We start from the raw sequence: 20393 nt of genomic DNA on the forward strand, positions 1-20393 counted from the left end.
GAGAGGAGGTGGGGGCGGAGCAGGAGGGCGGGGGAGGAGCAGGAGGGCGGGGGCGGGGCTCAGAAGGTCTGGTCGTCGTTGCAGGAGTCGGTCCAGTGCCCGAACGCCTCGCAGATGTCGCAGTACGGCCGCTCGTCGCCACGGCTCCCGTGGTAGGTGGTGTGGGGCGGCGTGTCGGGCGACTGGGTCTGGGTGGGGCAGTCCTCCGTGTCGTGGAGGTCGAAGCAGTCGCAGATGTCACAGAAGAGCCGGGGGGTGGCCTTCTTCTTGGACAGACTGACAGACGGAAGGACAGAGACACAGACGAGGGGAGATCTCAGTCAAATACGCATCACTGTGAAGGCCAGTACATATGAGTCACAATACATGAGGAGAACAGACTATTCAGCCCTGCTACAACATAAGAACATAACAATACATGATTTCACAACACTTAAAAGAATATATAATACTAAGACCAGCTCCTGAGGGAGTCAAAAACACAAAAAGCCTCTTGTCCCTGCTAGATAATAGGACAGAGGAAAAATGTAGAAAATACATATATTTTGGCTGTATAAACTGCAAGTAACATGGGGAGTGCTAGACAATATTTATATGTTTACATTTCACCCAACTTCACGCACAGACACTGAAATCAGAACCAGGACAGAAACTGGCAGATTTCTGGCAACATCCCAGCGGTGGGGGCAGGAGAGCAGAGAACAGCTGAAGGTTCGGGGGAAGGGAGTGGGGGAGTGGGGGGGGGTAGGACGCACCTGCCGTGGTTGTCCAGCTCGCCGTCGGTGTTCCCGTTGAAGGACGCCTCCGCCAGCTTCTTCAGCTTGATCTTCAGCTCCTGGTTCTTCCTCTGAAGGTCCACGATGACCGAGTTCAGGAAGTCAATCTGACGAGAGAGAGACGGGTCGGGGAGGGGGAAGCCCAGGGACAGAGAGGTCAGTTTCCTAGTAACCAAAACTCTTTATTATAGTGCCTAAATACCTAATATAAATACAATTGGTATACTATATTTTCGAGCTGTGCTATTAGATTTAAGCTTCTAAAGTTTTTTCTCATCTATTTATTAAAAGGTAAAGCTCAGAAACTATTATCCCAGTGCAGTGATCTTCCCTCTCATAGAAAAATCTTATTTCCATTTTGACTTCGCTCAGGCTTCAGGCTAGAGGCGGCCATCTTGTCTGTGTCACCTGTATCTATCATTAACACAAGGCAATGAGAAGGAAGTATAGTTTCTGACCTGGCCCTCTGCAAACTCCTTCTCCTCCCGGAGCTGGTCCAAGGTCGAGTCAACTGAGAAGGACACGCACAAACACACACACACACACACACACACACAACACATGGTCACCAAAGCCGCGTGCTGAGGAAAAAAGCTCTCTTGTTCATGTAAAGACTAGCTGTCTAACTAACAAACTAACAGTCTCTGATGATAAGTATGCTCTGATGATAAGACAGCTAGACGTAATTATACTCACTGAATATGACGGTGGAGAAGAGCACCTAAAATCACTAACAGAAATTTGGTAATGCTAATATTCTTCCATAATTCACTGATCATAATGGTGATAATTGCAGGAGATGGGTAAGACAGCTGCATTTTGTCATTCTTAGAATAAATCAGCTGAAATGTTCAAATTATCTTTGAGCACAGACTATCATGTCTATAATAAGAGCATTTAATGCTGTAGTAAATCACTTCTGAAATTAAGAGACAAAATCCTATATAGAAGCTGAAATATGAACCGGTTTCATTTTAAAATGCATGATGTACTGGGATGTGTAAAAGAAATCACTGCATATTGAGCAAATGTATATTATCAATACTGAATAGACTCACTAGTAATGAGTAGGCCAACTAATTAGATCAATCAAGCAATTGAGGAGGGTCTGGATAATACTAAGGGAGGCATTAAATTGACTTATGTTTTCTTGAACATTTAAAAACTTGTTTTAAACCTTTTTTAACCTTAATGGTACTTAACAAGTGACAGCATAGTAGTTTATAACAGATTACAGTACTTTTGTTGTAATGCCAACAAGTGGAGAGTTTCCCTGTTGATAACTTGTGCTCTCAATAGCTTGCTTGATTATGTATGATAAAAAGAGTGCTTGGCTACAAAATAAGAACCAGAGTAACACAAGTAACCAAAGTGTTTGTGTCTGTGAGGCCCTACTGACGGATGTTTCTGCTGTATTCTCAGTTGTGTTTTTTGTCAGAGCGGCGGTTTTACCCGTGGAGGCGTCGTCTCCAGCGGCCCCCGGGGACCCCAACGCCAGCCGCTGCTCCAGGCTCCGCACCCGGGCCTGCAGCTGGGCCTTGTCCGTCTCCAGCGACCGCACGGCCGACTGCAGCGTCTTCGCCATGGTGCTCTCCCCCCGCAGAACCGCGATCTGCGCAGACATGGCGGGACACGCCCCCCCAGAGTCAGCAAACTGCCCCGCCCCCAGAGTCAGCAAACTGCTCCGCCCCCTGAGTCAGAAAACTGCCCCGCCCCCAGAGTCAGAAAACTGCCCCGCCCCCAGAGTCAGAAAACTGCCCCGCCCCCAGAGTCAGAAAACTGCCCCGCCCCCTGAGTCAGCACACTGCCCCGCCCCCTGAATCAGCACACTGCCCCGCCCCCTGAGTCAGCAAACTGCCCCGCCCCCTGAGGTCCGCTGCTAGCACGGCTCGGGTCTGATGCTAACGCGCCGCTCTATGTTAGACTCATGCCTCGGGCGGCTGTTTTGTGATTGGTCAGAGAAACTGACATTCGCTACATGCTTTTGACCTTCCATGTTTTTCAGCCGTAAGACAGAATTGGTCCAAAGACATTTGTAGACGGATGGAGCAGGGATGAAATTAGGAATTTTTAGTCTTTTGCAGTAGTTTAGGTACCTAAAGCACCCTGCTTCTCATTCTCTAATAATTTAAATATCTTTCTTTGAAAGGGGTTCATTTCAGCAGTGCTTAACTGCATGTGCAACCATACTATGAGGAGTTCTCCTCAGAGATTGTTTAAATTCTCTGAGATATTTATCAAAGCGAAATTTCCAGGACCCACACTGATGACCACTAAACTTCCCTCTGCTCCAGCGCCCCAGAGAACGAACAGGTACCTCATTCCTCAGGGTCTCCAGCTCTTTGTCCTTCTCCAGGATCAAGGCACTGGTGTTCTGCAAAGACTGCTGGAGGGCGGCCTTCTCCCCCTCCGGCTCCGTCTCAGACGAGCTCTCCCTGCGGGAAAACACACAGCTTTAGGAGGACGCCACAGCGGCCATGTTGGAAGAGGCTTTTGTATTGGGTACTGGGAGAAGGTTCTGTGAGGGCTGGTCTCAGCAGCGACTTCAACCCTGTGCCCTTGGGGCATTCAAGCCGGCGCCAGGGCAGATGGGAAATAAATGAGACCCAAAAGAGATGTTGACTCTTGTCATACAGAACCATTTTGATTCTACAGATTTGAACACTGTCTGAATAGCACAGAAGCTTATGAAACAGCAGGAGGACACCGCAGTATGGCACAGCAACATACATCAGGACACGCTGGTCAGGACATGCTTAGCAGCTTGGACTCACGGGGGTGGCGGCCTGAGAGGACTGGAGTGTATTAACCCTTTGTACAGCAGTTTTTTAGAATGTTTCTTTAATCATATATTTTTAGAATATCTTCCAAAAGTCTAAGTCAGTGTTCCAGAACTCAGTTGCTTTCAGTTACCAGTAGTGATTGTTACATCACCAGCATTAGAATGTTCAGTTAACATTCTGAGCACTTATCTGTGATCTCACACCTTAAAGGGTTAAGCTGCACTTCAGTGCCACACACTTAATGTTACCCCCGCTGTGTTTGAGGGCATGGAGGTATGCTGCTTGTACCACTCATGCAACATTAATGTCCCTGTGCTTTCAGGGAGTACCCTGGGAAATGCCCAAAAGAACATCCTGCGTCTACAGCTACGTCTATGGTGCATGTCGCTTCTGAAAAATGTGCCACAGTGGCCCAAAACAGGCCTTTCCTTCAGGTCGCACGTGTCATGTCAGGTCATATGGTAAATATGTGAGTTAAGTGTTAGGATAGACAGGTGTAGGAATGCGCTTTTTGGATTCCAATTTCCAACTACTGTGTGAATCGAGGTTTAGTGTCTGATCGTTCCCAGCCCTTCTCCATCCGTTAAATTCCTTCTCACACAGCTATGCTGAGATTATAGAGGATATTAACTGATTACTGTGCACACTGAGCACAGTGCAGAAAGCCAATTGAAGCACAAAATCCTGCCTGTACTCGCCCAGTGAATATCTCACTTAATGAAGAACCATGGGAGACTGCACAAGAGGGGAGCTGGGAAGGCTACTGACTCCACAGAGGAAACAAATAAATATATATATATATATAATCTCATTACACTGAATGTGGGGTGAGAAAGAATATTCCGGAACCACGAAAATGAGAGATCAGGACCCTTCGATGTCCCCCCGCCCCTTACCTTCTCTTCGTGTCCTGACTGCTCAGAAGCAAACGGTCCTCCCCATCCTGAAAGACAAGGCACCGACACACCCTCAACAGACAGGTTTAAAATGACCCTCCCTCAACAGACAGGTTTCGTACATTTAAAATGGCTAAATAAATCATGTTTGTCATCCAAACACTATCTAGAAATGGCTTTTAATCTTGTATTTTTTTTTAAAGTCAACACTTCCCAGCATTGCTGGAGGGACAGCACCGCCTAACAGACAGTAACAGTAGCAAATGAATTAAAAACAGACTGACCGAGCGCTGGTCGTAAATCTCTGTTGCAGTCTTTAATGAACCGCTTCTTATTCGAACAGAAACAATGGCTGCGAGTGTTTCCGCACTTTGCTAATCAGGCGTAGCAAGGCTGCAGTGCTACAGTTACGTTTTTCAACTGTGAGTCAACGGTCAAGGTTTGAATCTGAACCTGGGGTGTGTGCATTCAGAGCCAGACTCAACATTCCTGTATGTAATAACTGCACCACAGTTTAGCCTTAGCTATTGGGCCTTTAAGAATATAGGTGGTTTGTCATTGGCTGAAAACAAGATGAGTTTCAAAATTTTTTACAACCCCCACATTCATTCAACAGATATAAAATTATTTGTTTATCACCTTAAATGTCACTGGCTTCCTCTGTAAAAGTCAACTACATTTAAAGGTATATTTAAAAATGACATGAATTATGCATAAACAACAGCACTTCCCAGTAGCTATTGTTGAAACATTGCTATTGTTACTTAAGCCAAACAATTTTTCTTTCTACCTTAGCAAAAGCGAGAGGCTTAAATGATTCTGTGACTCAGGTTGTACTTGACATTTTTACCGAAAGGTAGGTAGCATGCGCCATTTTGTTACACAGCAGATTAAACACATTGTAAACAAGTTAGACCTAACAAAGATGCAGCACAAAAAAATTCAATAACATGGGACTTGAAAATCCTAAACCTAGACATGTCAAAATTCCTCTATGCTAGCCCTAGAGCTCAGAGATTTTGAAATAAACATTTTCATGTTGTATGCTGGGTTTTGGACAGACAAGCCCCAGAGCCCTGAAGGTTAATGTAATGCAGTCGCTCTGTTTGTAAGGGAATGGCGCTGAAGCTAATGTTAGCGGTGGGCGGGTGACTATGTACCTTGCGCTGCCCGCCGTGGCCCAGCTCATTGGCCAGCTTGCCGTTCTCCTCTTGAAGGGCAGCCAGGCTCTGAGACTTCTGGGTAGCAGCCAGCCTAAGCTCCTCTCTGTGGGGGATTGACAGTGGCCCGTCAACGCACATGAAACACACAGGCACAGGCACAGGCACAGGCACACTTACAGGCACAGACACACACAGGCACATGCACATGTCAACACACGTGAAAAGCACAGGCACACGCACAGTCTCACACACTTGCACGCAAGGGGAGGGAGCATGTCGTCACGGCAACGCTGCAGAGGACAGCAAAGAAAGAAGGCGGGCCTACGGACAAATGTATGAAAGTTGTCACCCTTATCTCACAAACCTGTGGACTCATTTGTGGTGCAAACAAGCTAAAATGGACTGTGAAAACCTTCAAGTGACCCCCCCCCCCCCAGCCCCCCCTCCTCATTCCCCCTGCTTCTTGGGTGTAAACAATGCCTCTCCAAACAAGGAAACGGCGTCTCCTGTGAGGTCATGCAGCGGCCCCGTCAGAAACAAAGGGCCCGATCTCCCCCTGTCGCCGGGGCCACAGTGGGCCCTTTCAGCAGCACACCGGCCGGGGACACATCGCGAGGAACGCCAGGCACCAGAACAGCAGCCGTACTGCCTCACACACACACACACACACACACACACACACACACACACTCCACCGCCATCTCAGCCTGTCATAACAAAGGGCCAAATCACACTTTTACACAAAATGGCCGACTTCCCACAAAGTTGTTTCTTTGTGTAAGCCGTGTATTCTTTCTTTTTTAAATTATTTATTATTTTTATAATTTCCCCCCTTTCGTTGTATTTGAATTAAACATAAACAGTTGTTTTGGTGCCTTGTGCCAACAACTAACACACCAAAACAGCTGTTTAAATCATCCAAAGACACACATTTCCGCAGTAAAAGAAGGTCATCACTGCAACACGAGACAAAACTATATATCATTCCTGTATGACAGTGAAAAGTGAAGAGTCTGACCGGTCAGTCAATACAAAACTCTCCCACTCCCATTTTATTGATATTTATTGATTATAAGTAAAACAGGCCTTTTTCAGTAACCCACAATAATTATTATTTATTCCATTAATTCTTAATTAATCTCAATTCTCTTATTTATTGCTACTGTTGTGAGTTACGACGAGGAAAAGAAATTTCAGCTTCAGAATGTGACGGTTGAGCCGGAATGGCGTTCCGATATTCCACACTGTCTCTGTGTGAAAGGCATGCTGGGTCCCGCGATGGATCGGCTCTGTCAGGCGTTAAGTGCAGTCTGTGGAGGGCACGGGGGGCGGAGCCAGCCAGCTCATCCGCGATCAGCGCCCCAGGTCACTGTGAGCAGCTGCGCTCACGGACGCAGGAGCCAAGTTTTACTGTGATCAAGCCGCAGGAGACGTGACACATGCGTACCAGAGCTGACTCCAAAGGGCTCCCAGATCCAGCTTCCCCTGTCACTGTCTCAGTCCCTACATATGCCTCTGGAATCCTAAAGTGTGCCTCAAGATTCTCAACATGTCCCTCAAGATTCTCAATGTGTGCCTCAAGATTTTCAATGTGTGCCTCAAGATTCTTAGTGCGCTTTAAGATTCTCAATGTGTGCCTCAAGATTCTCAATGTGTGCTTCAACATTCTCAATGTGTGCTTCAACATTCTCAATGTGTGCTTCAAGAATCTCAACATATGCTCCAAGATTTTCAAGGTGTTCTTCAATGTCCTCTAAGTGTGCTTCAAGGTTCTCAATATGTGCTTCAAGACACTCAGTGTGCTTCAACATCGTCAACGAGTGTATGCCTCAAGATTTCAAGATTCTCAGTGTGTACTTCAAGATTCTCTTCAGAACTGCCAGTACAACCCAGCACTGAAACCACTGAAAGTTCAAACAATGCAGACACTGAAAAGGTAAATAATACATGAGTATAAAAAATGCATAATCCTGTCACTGCAGACCAACCAGCGAACTTAGTGGGAGGATAAATAAAGAGATCTGTGTGGGGGGGAAAGCGTAGAAAAACACAAATCATTTTGGTGAGTCTTGCACGTCACATGATTAAAAAATCACTCACAGTCTTACGCACAAACTGAACATGCCATTCAAATGTCTAACTGCTTCCAGAAGGAGCGGATGGGGCGGGGACCAAAGCTCCTCGTCGCCACGGCGTCGGCAGTCTAATTGCGGCTTCGTCAAAAATTCAAAAGGCACAGAAGGAGCAGCTGGCTGCATCCGGCAAGCAGGGCCGATTCCCGTCAGAACGTTACGTAAGCCTTTGGAGAAGCCGAGTTCCGATACATTTCCATAGGAAGACCGTGTGCTGTCAGAGAAGGGTCCAAGGAATATCTTACGGGAAAAGGCTCCATCATTTTCCATGCAAACATCGCTGGACCTGCGCACGTAGCTGGAAATAAGTGTTTTCTTTTAATTTTTTTTTTTTTTAAATGAACTGTCATTATTGTTTTTAATTTGCATAGCAGATGCAATTATCCCGAAGGACTAGCATTTTAACTTGCCATCCAAGACACGACTGCACACACACTGAGAAATTCAGGTAAAGGAAATTCAAGTACAGCAGTGCCCCATCCGTGAGTTGGACCTGCAACCACCAAGTTGCGAGCCCAGTTCTTAAACCACTAAATTACAAGTCCAAGTCTTTAGCTGGACATAATAAGGTGGTGCCCTACAATTATATGTTCTATATTCTCGTTGACCCATTACTCAAAGATTAAAATGTAATATAGAAACAGACACGTCTGTTTGTATTCCAAGCGTGCTGAAACTCCAGTAGAGCCTCTTCTCCAGCAGTTCAGCAGTCCTGGCAGCACTATATAAAGCCCTTCAGCCTACAAGCGCTGGCAGCAGGGAGGCCCATTCGGATGCCAGCCTGATAGCTGTGGAATTCAGACGTTGGCACTAAGGAATCACCACCATCTCCAACAAAGCACAACCCTCATACTGCAGCTAGAGAGACATCCCAGCCTGGAAAAGACAGGCTGGCTCACAGCGGGACTCTGAAATGCACTTCCCCTAAAAAGACGCTGTCGTACCCATTCCCCATATCTGAGCCAGCTGCTCGACCAGCTCAGACTTACCTCATCCCCGACATCATATCATCCCCTCCTGGCCAATAAGATAGCAGGAAGAACACGTCATGTTTCTTCTCAGTCCCTCAGAAAGCTATTTGAGTGGACTGACACACTCACCATCCCTTTAAGCCTTCCCTGAAACACAGGGCTCCACGGCAATTGCATTTTAGGAGCATTTTCTCCTGAAAACATACATGTGCTAACTGGAAAAATAATTTAGGAGCATGTCTACTAAGTGCGCTCCTACATTTTTCAACTTAGGAGCAGATGTGCTCCTTGGTATAAATATCAGTGTGAAGCCCTCTCATGTTAAAGAACATAATTGACTGAACAGCAATGACTGTAATTCAGATGACGATGTTCAGTCTGACTCATCCTAGTTTCTTTAGGCTGCAGCACATGTGAAAGTCTCGCTGCTTAGCCATTCCGGTTGATGGGACAGAAAACATTTGATCTGACCAGCAGGGAAAGATGCGACTCAGAGCTCAGCTGACCAATAACCCCTCAACGAATCATCCCACATGTAATATTTACGCAATGCGGCTGGCTGGCTGGCACGCACTCTAAATAGGTACATCATAACGGTTCAAAAATGGCTTCATAAAATGGAAGATATATAAAATCCATCGGCAACTTCAGTAGAAGAGGAAACTGTGAAAGGAAAGCATGTAAATGCGATCTCTTTCTTCGCTGCAGGCTACTCGTGAAAACACTGCTTGATATGAAGTGGTGCACACATATGAAACTCCGCTGAACCGTAATAACTGTGTGTGGAGTCGTCACGCTCGGAACGTTCAGCCATGTGCATACTGCTCGGAACACTGGGGGGGGGGGGGGGGGGGTGACCTTTTGCTCATTGGAGTTCTGCACTCGAAGCCAGAAACCTCACAGCTGGAGGCAGGGGGGCTGGTCTTTTTAAACGATGGCGGTCAAGGACAGCGGCTCACCTCCAGCACACGCCCCACTCGTTCCTCCTCTCCCTCCCTCTCTCTCTCTCTCCCTCTCTCTCTCTCTCCCTCCCTCTCTCTCTCTCTCTAGCTCACAGGCCCTGCCTGGCTTCAGAGATGCAGCGCCCTGGCGGTGATACCGCCCTCCTCTCTAAACTGAAACCTAGTCTCCGTCTTATTTCCTGCTTTTCCCCTCTTCTCCCAATTTGGAACAGCTAATTTAGTATTATTTTTTTACCAGCATCCCTAGCTAACCTCTATTGATTCGGGAGAGCATGGGCCAGCTCGTGTTCCCGTCCCAAGCATTTCAGAGCAGGGGTGCTGAACCAGGATCAGTTTTGCATTCTAGCTCGTAATAGATGAGGTTAGGACATGGGACAGTGCAAACCTGATCCTACATCAGCCCCCTGTGCCCCGAGACTCTTCAGCACCACGGATAGTGCCGGGCTCCCACACACAGGAGATCTGCAGGGCCAAACCAAACGCAGCAAGCGGCCCAAAACAACCCAAAATATAGCCGGGAAAAATCAGTTTGTCGAGCTGGGACAGCTTGATGGTCCATCCATAAACTCCCAATATGGGCAATTTATCATACGGACAACTACTTGAATGGATAGTAGGAGCTAATAAATGTAAAGCAGGGGTGTCCAATCTTATCCGTAAAGGGCCGGTGTGGGTGCAGGTTTTTGTTATAGCCCAGCACTAACACACCTGATTCTACTTAGCAGGGTCTTGACTGAAGACCATGATTAGGTAATTAGTAAAATCAGCTGTGATAGTGCTGGGCTAAAATAAAAACCTGCATCCACACCAGCCCTTGTCAAATAAGACTGAACGCCCCTGGTGTCTTTTTTTTTTTTTTTTTTTTACAACCTAGCGCCTTTACAATAAGGATGTGTGTGCACTACCCTGATTGGCCACCGGGGGGACAGGCACCTGGCAAGAGGGCAGATACTCACATCTCATGGGACAGGCTCAGCTCCTCCTGGTACTTTGAGTTCTGCTGCTTCAGCGCATCGAGCTGGAGAGGAAGAGCAGACAGGGGTTTTAAACCAACACACATCAGGAGATAGAGCAGACAAGGGTTTTAAACCAACACACATCAGGAGATAGAGCAGACAGGGGTTTTAAACCAACACACATCAGGAGATAGAGCAGACAGGGGTTTTAAACCAACACACATCAGGAGATAGAGCAGACAGGGGTTTTAAACCAACACACATCAGGAGATAGAGCAGACAGGGGTTTTAAACCAACACACATCAGGAGATAGAGCAGACAAGGGTTTTAAACCGACACACATCAGGAGGAAGAGCAGACAGGGGTTTTAAACTTGCACACATCAGGAGGAAGAGCAGACAGGGGTTTTAAACTTGCACACATCAGGAGATAGAGCAGACAGGGGTTTTAAACTTGCACACTTCAGGGGATAGAGCAGACAGGGGTTTTAAACTTGCACACTTCAGGGGATAGAGCAGACAGGGGTTTTAAACTTGCACACTTCAGGGGATAGAGCAGACAGGGGTTTTAAACTGACAAACATCAGGAGTCCTCAGTCATTAGTTCAGCAGGTAGAGTGGTTGTCAGGCAACTAGACATTTTCTGGTTCGATCCCTGTGGCAAAAAGTTTCAAAGTGTCCTTGAGCAAGACACCTAATCACTAATTGCTCCCAACGAGCCGGTTGTCCTTCGCTGTTGGCGTGTGTGACTGGGTGAATGAGAGGCATTAATTGCAAAGCACTGTAGTTGCTGGAAAAAGCACTACACAAATTGCAGTCCATTTTACCATTTTAACCTCTTATTTAGCCGTGGAGCAGAAAGAGCCAGTGTTACCCCTGTGAATACAAAGGTAAAGCAACCATAACGGATGAGGTTAGGGCTGAACACATATGCAAAGACAGCTCCAGTTCTGAATCTGTCTAGTGTTCTCATGACCTCCAGAAGAACGATGCTTACGCATTTCCGCTGAAGGACACTCCAAAAATGAGAACCGAGGAGGAACGATTAAAACATCCTTTTATTTATTTGACAGTGAAATTAGTAATGAGCTGAAGGAATATGAGAATAATGCAAACAGACATATTAATTAAAATCAATTACGGAGTTAATGCGCTCAGAATATGAATGTAACTACTGTGGATCAGTTGTCTTAATTCATCCGGGATACGGTGGGCATCTCTTACCACGCACGGGTCTGGGTTGCAGGGCTTTCCAAATTGATTTTATCGGTCTAGCCAGACAAGAATCCGTTGCTTTTCACGGTCTGTTCCCACAATTTAGTCTCTTTAATTACGGTCCACACCAAGCATAACTAAAAATAACCACAGCCAATAATTCATTTCACGGCAGGAATGACCGCCTCGGTCTTTAATCATCAACACAGAAATGTTCTCACCAAAGACAGTCTACTACACGTTGCTCACTCACTCGCTCATTTTATTCAGTATTTATTAATTTTTTCACAGATTTCACAAACTGAAAAAATTATGTTCACGCAAAGCAGTCATATTGCCGCCTGCCTCCAGGTTGCTTTTGAGCCCATGAAAATAAGGACACTCTTTCCCTCGCAGCGTGATCGGAGCGACAGACTGAGAAGCTCGATGACAGACCGCGCTTGTTTACATAACAGAGCCGGCATGGTTTTGTTCCGAGCTGCCGTTTCTCCCCCCGTATTCTCCATCCTATAACAACCTGCCGCCTCTTAACTCCCGGCGACACCGGCCGCCGCCGATACCGCGTGTGCCCCACATCCGTCATCCCTGTCCCATTCATCAACAGCATCTCTACCTTACACTGCCGCGCGGTATTAAAATTAAAACCATGATATTTCTGCCACCCGCTGGTCAGCTAGCAAGCAACGGGAGCACATATCCCTCAACCTCTGCGACCATTCAAAAAACACTCGCGCCGAACCCAACAACAAGGCAGCGTGGTCGCTTCGCATTGTCGCGCGGTAGTAAGCTTAAACCCAGGACGTCACGCGGCAGCCAACCACCCCCCTCGTCCTCTCTCTCGTGCAGCGGGACGGGATCGCGTTACCTGGAAGTGAGGGACGTACAGGCTGGAGTAGCTCTGCTGCAGTGACGCCACGTCCATGTCCGTTCGCCCGCGCTATCGCTAACGGTAACGGTAACGGTAACAGGGCTGGGGGAAGAGACAGCTGTGTGTGTGCGCGCAGAGTGAGAAAGAGCGATAGAGAGAGAGAGCACTCGGTCTGCTGCCGCACGCGCTGGAGAGTAGCAGCGTTTCGTTACGTAATGGCCCTCTCTGATGCTGACGTGCTCCTCCCCCTCCCCTCCCCATCTTTCACTCTGCTGGCTGTTACTCACGCCCCCCCCCCCCCCCCCCCCCCCCACCATCCTCATTATTTATGTGATTCCAGTCCTCCTGTCACCTCCGTCCTCCTCTCTCTGTTCTTCCACACGCTCGCAATTGGCAACAATTCGCTTTCTCCACTCCCATGCACACACACATGCATACGCACACACACAAGCACAGACATACACAGACACACACACACACACTGACGCACACAGACACACACACGTGCACACACACATATATACATACATACATACATACCCACACGCACACACACACATACTCTCCATGCTATTAGCAGCCAGCTCCTCCCCTTACACCACCTTCAAACGCGACGCGGCCGCCTGCGTTCCCGAAAAGGGCGGGCCCCGGGGACCTGGGACTGGGATGGGGGGTCGAGGGCGGGGTTGGGCGATCACCCCAGGACGGGCCTATGTTCAGCGGCACACGTGAGAGCGCTGGTGCAGCTCAGCCAAGCGTGAAGACACAGCTGCCGTGGGCTGAGGGTGCGGGTCCAGCTGCCCCACACGTGCAAGGTCACGGCCGGGGGGGCATGGGGGCAGGGCGGGAAACAAACTGCACGTCAGCCAATAAGCAAAGCAGCGGGCGATGACAATGGACTCAACCACTCACCAGTCATTCTTCTGTGTCTTCTTTTGACGACATTATTAATCTGGTAATCTCATGATCCCATTTTTTTTTCTAGACGGACCACCAGATTTAATCTTCAGTAATAAACGCTGTCTCACACACGCAAACAGGGATACAAACACAAACACACACACACACATGCACGCATGCGTGCAAATGCATCTGTGCACATACATACACACACATAATGCACATTCACACATACATACACACTTGAGTGCATGCACACACACACACACACATCCATGCATGAGCGCGCGCACACACACACATACACAGTGTATCTGTGCACAGTACAAGTGCTTTTATTTTTATTCCCTTCTAATCTCTAATCTGTTTTTCCCCATCGCATCACTCTACCTGCCATCTGGAGGTCCAAGACCACGGGATCCACACTAACTACCCTGAGAGGAAGGAAAGACCACTGGCCCTGTGCGTTTAATTCACTACACTACCCATAATCCTACAGGGACAAGTAAAACAAGCCTACAAATAAAAAGACTGGAGCAAATCATCATCACAAGCAGAGCTCATTATTACTGGGGTACTTACATCTCACAGGTCAGTAGAGGACTGGAGGGTTATTAGCATAATTTTGAGCAGACATGAACATTCTGAGTTTCTATATAACGGACACACACATATCATAACACAACATAACATGACAAGAACAGGCCATTCAGGCCAACAATGCTCACCATTTTCCTATCACTAAAGGGTACCTAGTGCTCATCCTTAACCTACAAACAAGATAGTATTTAACACCGTATCAAGCCTGGACGTAAAAAAAACCTCCAGTTCCTGCCTCTGCTACATGACCTGGCATGCTATATCACACAGTGACTACTCTCTGTGGGAAGATATACTTCATGATGTTTCTGCAATGTCTGAGTGGGGCATACACATACAACACTGAGACTGAGATGGATATATTAAGCACTTTAGCTATAAAATACAACATAAGCACACTGTATCAGATGTCATTTTTTTATCTAATCTGCATTTATTATTTAAGCCATAACCAACTATTAACTGTGTGGCCCTGTTTGATATTGATAACAATATCAAACTGCATTATCCCCCCCCCACAAAAAAAAAAAAAAATGATAAAAAATAATGTTAATAGCATTAGCGCATACATAAAATCCTAATTACAAACCGATCTGAACTCTTGTGAGCAAGCTGCACGTGCATTGCTGCGAGTAAATCCAGTCAACAACAAAAGCATGGGATTCAACGGAGGGGGGGTTATATGTATATAACGTTGAATTATGTAAACCCTGTGTTAAGTGTTTGCTCATCTGATGAATAATGCATGTGCTTACGTTAGTCCTTTTATTCGTCACGTACCCTCAATACCGTTTTGAAAAACAGCTCGCGGGCTCTAAAAATAGCATGTTCATCCGCGTGCCAAACGGTTTCTTAAAGGCACCACGCCACAGCATGAACGGTCCAATTAGGCTCAGCTCACTCAAAAAAAAAAAAAAAAAACTGAGCGTCGCTTGTTTTAAGCGACGAGTCAAAAGCACATTACCGCACGGTAATGCATGTTATAACTGAAATGGAAAAGAATCACAGCTGCATACATGGAACAAATCGAACAAATCTACCTTCCATCAAAGCTTAAGACAAAACAGATAAATAGCAGTATGGCCCAAAGGGAGGATATGAGGGGATTTCACATTGCCAGAGCTTGTGAAAATGGATTGGGTAAAAGTGATGGGGAGTGTGATCTCATTGTTTTATTCCTAAATTAGAATTCTCTGACCTTCCGGCTTCTTAAACAAGCCTGTCAATTTACAGCATTATTCCAGCTGGCAAAGACAGTATTTTGTGGATTTAAACCTGAAAAAAAGGCCATAACCATTTAGGTTTTGAGTTACAGAGAAGAGAAAAAAATTGCTGATATTCCTGAGCTCTTGTCCCTATACAACCCCAAAACCAGCGTCTTTAAATCCCTTTAAAGTGTGTAAATTCCAAGCGAAGAAGCCCCAGCTCCGCCCTGCCACGCCCTCACATCCAAACCCCGCCCCCTCACCTCTCTCGCCAGCTCCTCGTGTTCCTGCGCCGTCCGCCCCACGGACTGGGAAGCCTGCGCGCAAAAAAAGAGACGACGGACCATTAATAAATCACTCCCCAAAAAGCGTCAAGTGGAGAGGCACTCAAACACGCCCGCGCCTCATCCCACTAAATCTTTCAGGTTTTATTCATATTTTGTAGGTCTGATGCCACTGCAATTTGTTAGAACTGAGCAATCTTTTTTATCTCAAATTTTGCATAATACTTAACATCAAGCACATTTATTTTAACAGAATGCAATATCAAACCAAAACCAACTTAAAAAACGTGACATAACAAAAGCCATGGGGCATAAAAACATCACTTAGCCTGCTGTTTTTTCCCCCCAGTTACATAAACGTTATATAAGCAAATTAAACTATAATTGACCAGGACTTGTACAAATGTCATGAACAAACTAACTCTGTAGTCTCTGTGGTCAATATTACATCAGCTTCTGGCATCAAATCCAGTTCAGAAGCTCAAGACAGTAAATTAATATCTGGCAGAAAAAAGTCTTTGTACTCCACCGAAATGTGCACAAACCATCACAAATTAAGGGGAAAAGGGAAGTTCAAGTACTAACGGAATATATTATGAACCAAAATACATTCCTGGAACCAACCAGCAATGGTTTATACAAGTTCTATCTTTTCTTTTACTTGTTCAGAGAACAATACCCATTAATGCACTGTTTTCCAGCAAAGGTTTCTGAACCAATTTTCCTGGTTCTTCAATGTATTTCAGGTCAAACATGATAAAAGACACCAATGAAAGAGAATTACTTGAAATGCTAAAACGTCACTGATCGTTAAAACGTAACAAGGGCAGGGGGTCAATACCATTTCAGTTTGCTTATTACAGGACATTAAACTTCAGTTTGTGAACTGAAACATTTTGATAATATTTGTGACATGAGGAGGGACAGATACAGGAACAGAGAGGGCAGCTCCTCCTCTTTGCAGCGGTCACCTGTACCTGTTCCCTCCCAAAGCCAGGCAGGCCTTCAGGACCAAGGACAGCACCTGTACCTGTTCCCTCCCAAAGCCAGGGAGGCCAACAGGACCAAGGACAGCACCTGTACCTGTTCCCTCCCACAGCCAGGGAGGCCTACAGGACCAAGGACAGCACCTGTACCTGTTCTCTCCTACAGCCAGGGAGGCCTACAGGACCAAGGACAGCACCTGTACCTGTTCCCTCCCAAAGCCAGGGAGGCCTTCAGGACCAAGGACAGCACCTGTACCTGTTCCCTCCTACAGCCAGGGAGGCCTACAGGACCAAGGACAGCACCTGTACCTGTTCCCTCCTACAGCCAGGGAGGCCTACAGGACCAAGGACAGCAGCTGTACCTGTTCTCTCCTACAGCCAGGGAGGCCTACAGGACCATGGACAGCAGTTACACCTGTTTCTTGGCACAGCAAGGGAGGCTTACAGGCGTAGGGACAGCAACTGTACCTGTTCTTTCCCACAGTCAAGGAGACTTAAGGACTATGGACAGCATCAAAATTACACACAAGCATGTTCACCTGACACTGAGGAGCTGTCAGCACAGGTGTTGCCCAATGCCTTTGTTAGGCCCGTCATGAAGACACAATCCCCTGTGCTTTGGAGGGGAAAGCTCTGCAGAAATACAGTCAGTCCCTCCAGACTTTAACATCTGAATTTGTGAATGGACAGTGCTTTTGTTTCATGTCTACAGCCCAGCCTTAGCTTATTATCCACATGTCTGCGATGACAGAATACCCCCAAACGAGAAAGAAAAAACTGTCATGCAAGCAGGTTTTTGCTTTTCCATGCACATACACATATCAGTGTGACTTCATAATGGTTGCCAGTGAGCTCTGCAATTGTTCTTGCTTCTTGGTCTTCTTGCTTACAGGGGGAGGCAGTTTTCTCCTGTAAGCAGTAAGCAGTGCCTGGTTTTGTTTGTATGGCTTCGCCTTCATAGTAACTTTTTACTTTCTCACGCTTTATTTCTACACACCAGTCAGCTTCCTGTTAAAATAATTTTAGAAAAGCAGGTCCTCTTCTTGCCTCTAAAGCCACTGTGGAAAGTTCTAATTTGTTATGCACCTTAACTCCACCCGCCAACATGGCAACCAGGCTGGATTTAGTCTCTAGCTAGCTAGCGTTCTCCTCAGTGGCTTCCTCCAGTTGTTCCTGAATTGAGCATTAATTATCTTCAAACCAGCTACTTCCGTCAGTCTCCTCAGAGGTCCAACAGGGTGAGAGGAAGTTCTTGGCCAAAGTCTCACTCTCCTTCAGAAGATGTGATTGGCTTGCACGTATCCATGGTTCCCACTGATCCAACCAGCTGCTGGTCCCTGGCACACAGCTCTACCTCAAACAACTGCAGCTGCTTGCTTTCTGGATGACAAAGATGTCACATGACACTCCAGATGAAAGCACATCTGAAGTGCCTCAAATTGAAGCCCCGGGCTCAGACGCTTTGCTGGAGATGCCCAGGAGAACTAAATTCAGATTATTTCCATAAATTCAGTCACCGACTTGGAGATCAGCTCAACAGTGATAGACTACAGCCGCAAAAGGGCAAAGAAGGAACTAATTTAGGATAATTTACTAATTTTACTGATGAAAAGAACGCAGGTGTGGTTTAAAGACATGCATGCAAAAACAGGGATATGGGAACAGACATGCACCTTGCCAAATTGCACGGACCTAATAAAACATTTCATCCACAAACATGCTATAATCCTCACTGCTCCCATTAGCAGTTTGTAAAAAACTCTAACATGCAGTTTCTTGATTCAGATTTACTTCAAAAGTCCTACAGCAAGGAACCAATTCAGTATATCAAATACTCCAAGGAATCACCTCAACAAACTTAATGTAAGGAAGCAATCTGATGAAAAAGCAGCCAAAAAACTAAATCCATCTACCAAAAAATCTAATCCAGTACAATGACATCAGCACATATGTTCCACAGACTTAAAATTATTTTTTATATTTATACAGTTAGACTTAAAAGTCTATTGTAACCGTAACCTGTAACCTTAGCTATAGAGCTTAGCTATATGCTGAAGCTACAGGGACACTATAGGTAACACCCCGGCATCCCTGCTTACCATCTGCTCCAGCCGCTCCTGGAGGGCCTTGAGCTCGGCCCCCGCCCGAATCTGCTCCTTCCTCCGGCCCTCCTCAGACCGAGCCGTCTGCTCTCTGGCTTCTGAGAGCTGCGTCTGCAGTTCCACCAGCCTCCTGCAGAGGGAGCTTTAGGTGAGTAGAGCGGGGCCAAAAGGCTTAAACCCCCAGACAGTGAAATGTAGCCACTGAGGCCAGTAGGACTGCTGGTTTTCTGTTCTAGCCAATAGTTAACTGATTGACTAACGTCACTGAGATTCCACTTGCCTGGTTTCTCAGTTCTAACTCAGTTGCTGATTAGAAGGGAACAATAAAAACCAGTACTACTGCCATGAAGGGCCAGATTTTAATATCCCCACCACAAAGTACCTACGATACACAGCCAAACTTTCATTCCTTCTTAATACACTCCCAGAAGCATGAAGCTATTACATTTGTTTTGCTAGCTTTGTTACATATTTTTAAATTAGATTCTTTTTCAATTATTTCTGTGATTATTTCGAATTCTTGGATATTTTTAGAAACTAGAACGGAGTAGCAGCCCACTTTGATGAAACTGTAGGAACAAACTGTCATTTTTAACTTTTTGTTTCCATCCATCAATGTTTCTCGCTCTTGTAATTTCTGGATAATATGCCAGCTAGCCTTAAAGTTCTGTTAACCATTTCTTCTATTTTTGTCCTACCTGGCTTGCTTTCCTTATTACAAAAAATGAAAAATGTATGTGTCTTACAAGCTTTAGAGCTGACAGTGTTGTCCCTAATAAAACAGGAAGGTATGCTATTATTTGGTATTTGACTAACTGAACCCCATTAGCTTACCTGAAGCCACAGTATATTTGTTGTAGTATCAGGAATACCTGTCTTTCTGAATGAGGTCATCATTCATCTTGGTGAGCTGGGCGGAGCTGTCCCCTGATGATCTCATCATGCCTGTGATGTCACTCTCCAGTTTGGCTTTATCCTCAGCCAGCTGGTCTCGTCTCTCCTCCGCTGCCTTCAGCTTCCTTCCCATTCCTACAGACACACACACACACACATAAACATGTACACACATGCATGCGCACACACACGCAGGCCCATACACATACGCCTCCACACGCACACACACACACAGGCACACACACAATGACCTCATAAAGCACACTCAGCAGAGACCACCACCCAACATGGCTGCTTTCTCTTATGAGAGTTTTGGCCTGACACAGACTGCTGGTGTCCAGCCCCAGGGGACAGGGACCCTATGGGTATTAGTATGGAGTGACTCCTTAACCTTCTCCAGCCAGGGAGTCTCACAGGACAACTCAACACTGGACACAGAACTAACCTGCCAGCTGGGTTTCCAGGTCCTCTACTTTAGTAGAAAGGGCCAAGCACTGTTTCTCTTTTTCACGAAGCCTCTTGATTGTCTCTGAAAGCAAACAGGAGAGAAATCCAGAATAACAATGAGGCGCGCTGCAGAGAAGGGCACACACACACATCCTCACTGGCGAGGAGCACGTCCTCTATTTCAGCGACAGAGCTGGGAAAGTGGTTTTATTTTTACTGCTTCGATACCCGGTGGTGACGGTGTAGTGCCGTC

The 20393-nt window shown here is 46.4% G+C and overlaps 1 protein-coding gene across 3 annotated transcripts in view; it reads right to left on the minus strand.

The window, feature by feature from the left end:
• The window catches only part of LOC118212907 (CAP-Gly domain-containing linker protein 1-like), a 44099-nt gene continuing 23706 nt past the window's right edge, over positions 1 to 20393 (minus strand). For all 3 annotated transcript variants that reach the window (XM_035391396.1, XM_035391395.1, XM_035391397.1), the window contains 12 exons: positions 20139 to 20222; positions 19672 to 19828; positions 18797 to 18929; positions 15691 to 15744; positions 10640 to 10701; positions 5616 to 5721; positions 4456 to 4502; positions 3094 to 3211; positions 2229 to 2388; positions 1235 to 1287; positions 756 to 883; positions 1 to 276 (listed from right to left, as the gene is read on the minus strand). In XM_035391396.1, the coding sequence (XP_035247287.1) occupies positions 60 to 276; positions 756 to 883; positions 1235 to 1287; positions 2229 to 2388; positions 3094 to 3211; positions 4456 to 4502; positions 5616 to 5721; positions 10640 to 10701; positions 15691 to 15744; positions 18797 to 18929; positions 19672 to 19828; positions 20139 to 20222 (1319 nt within the window). In that variant the 3' untranslated portion in view covers positions 1 to 59. The remainder of the gene's footprint in view (positions 277 to 755; positions 884 to 1234; positions 1288 to 2228; positions 2389 to 3093; positions 3212 to 4455; positions 4503 to 5615; positions 5722 to 10639; positions 10702 to 15690; positions 15745 to 18796; positions 18930 to 19671; positions 19829 to 20138; positions 20223 to 20393) is intronic.

The sequence above is a fragment of the Anguilla anguilla genome, chromosome 14 (genome assembly GCF_013347855.1).
Source record: "Anguilla anguilla isolate fAngAng1 chromosome 14, fAngAng1.pri, whole genome shotgun sequence".
Lineage (NCBI taxonomy): Eukaryota > Metazoa > Chordata > Actinopteri > Anguilliformes > Anguillidae > Anguilla > Anguilla anguilla.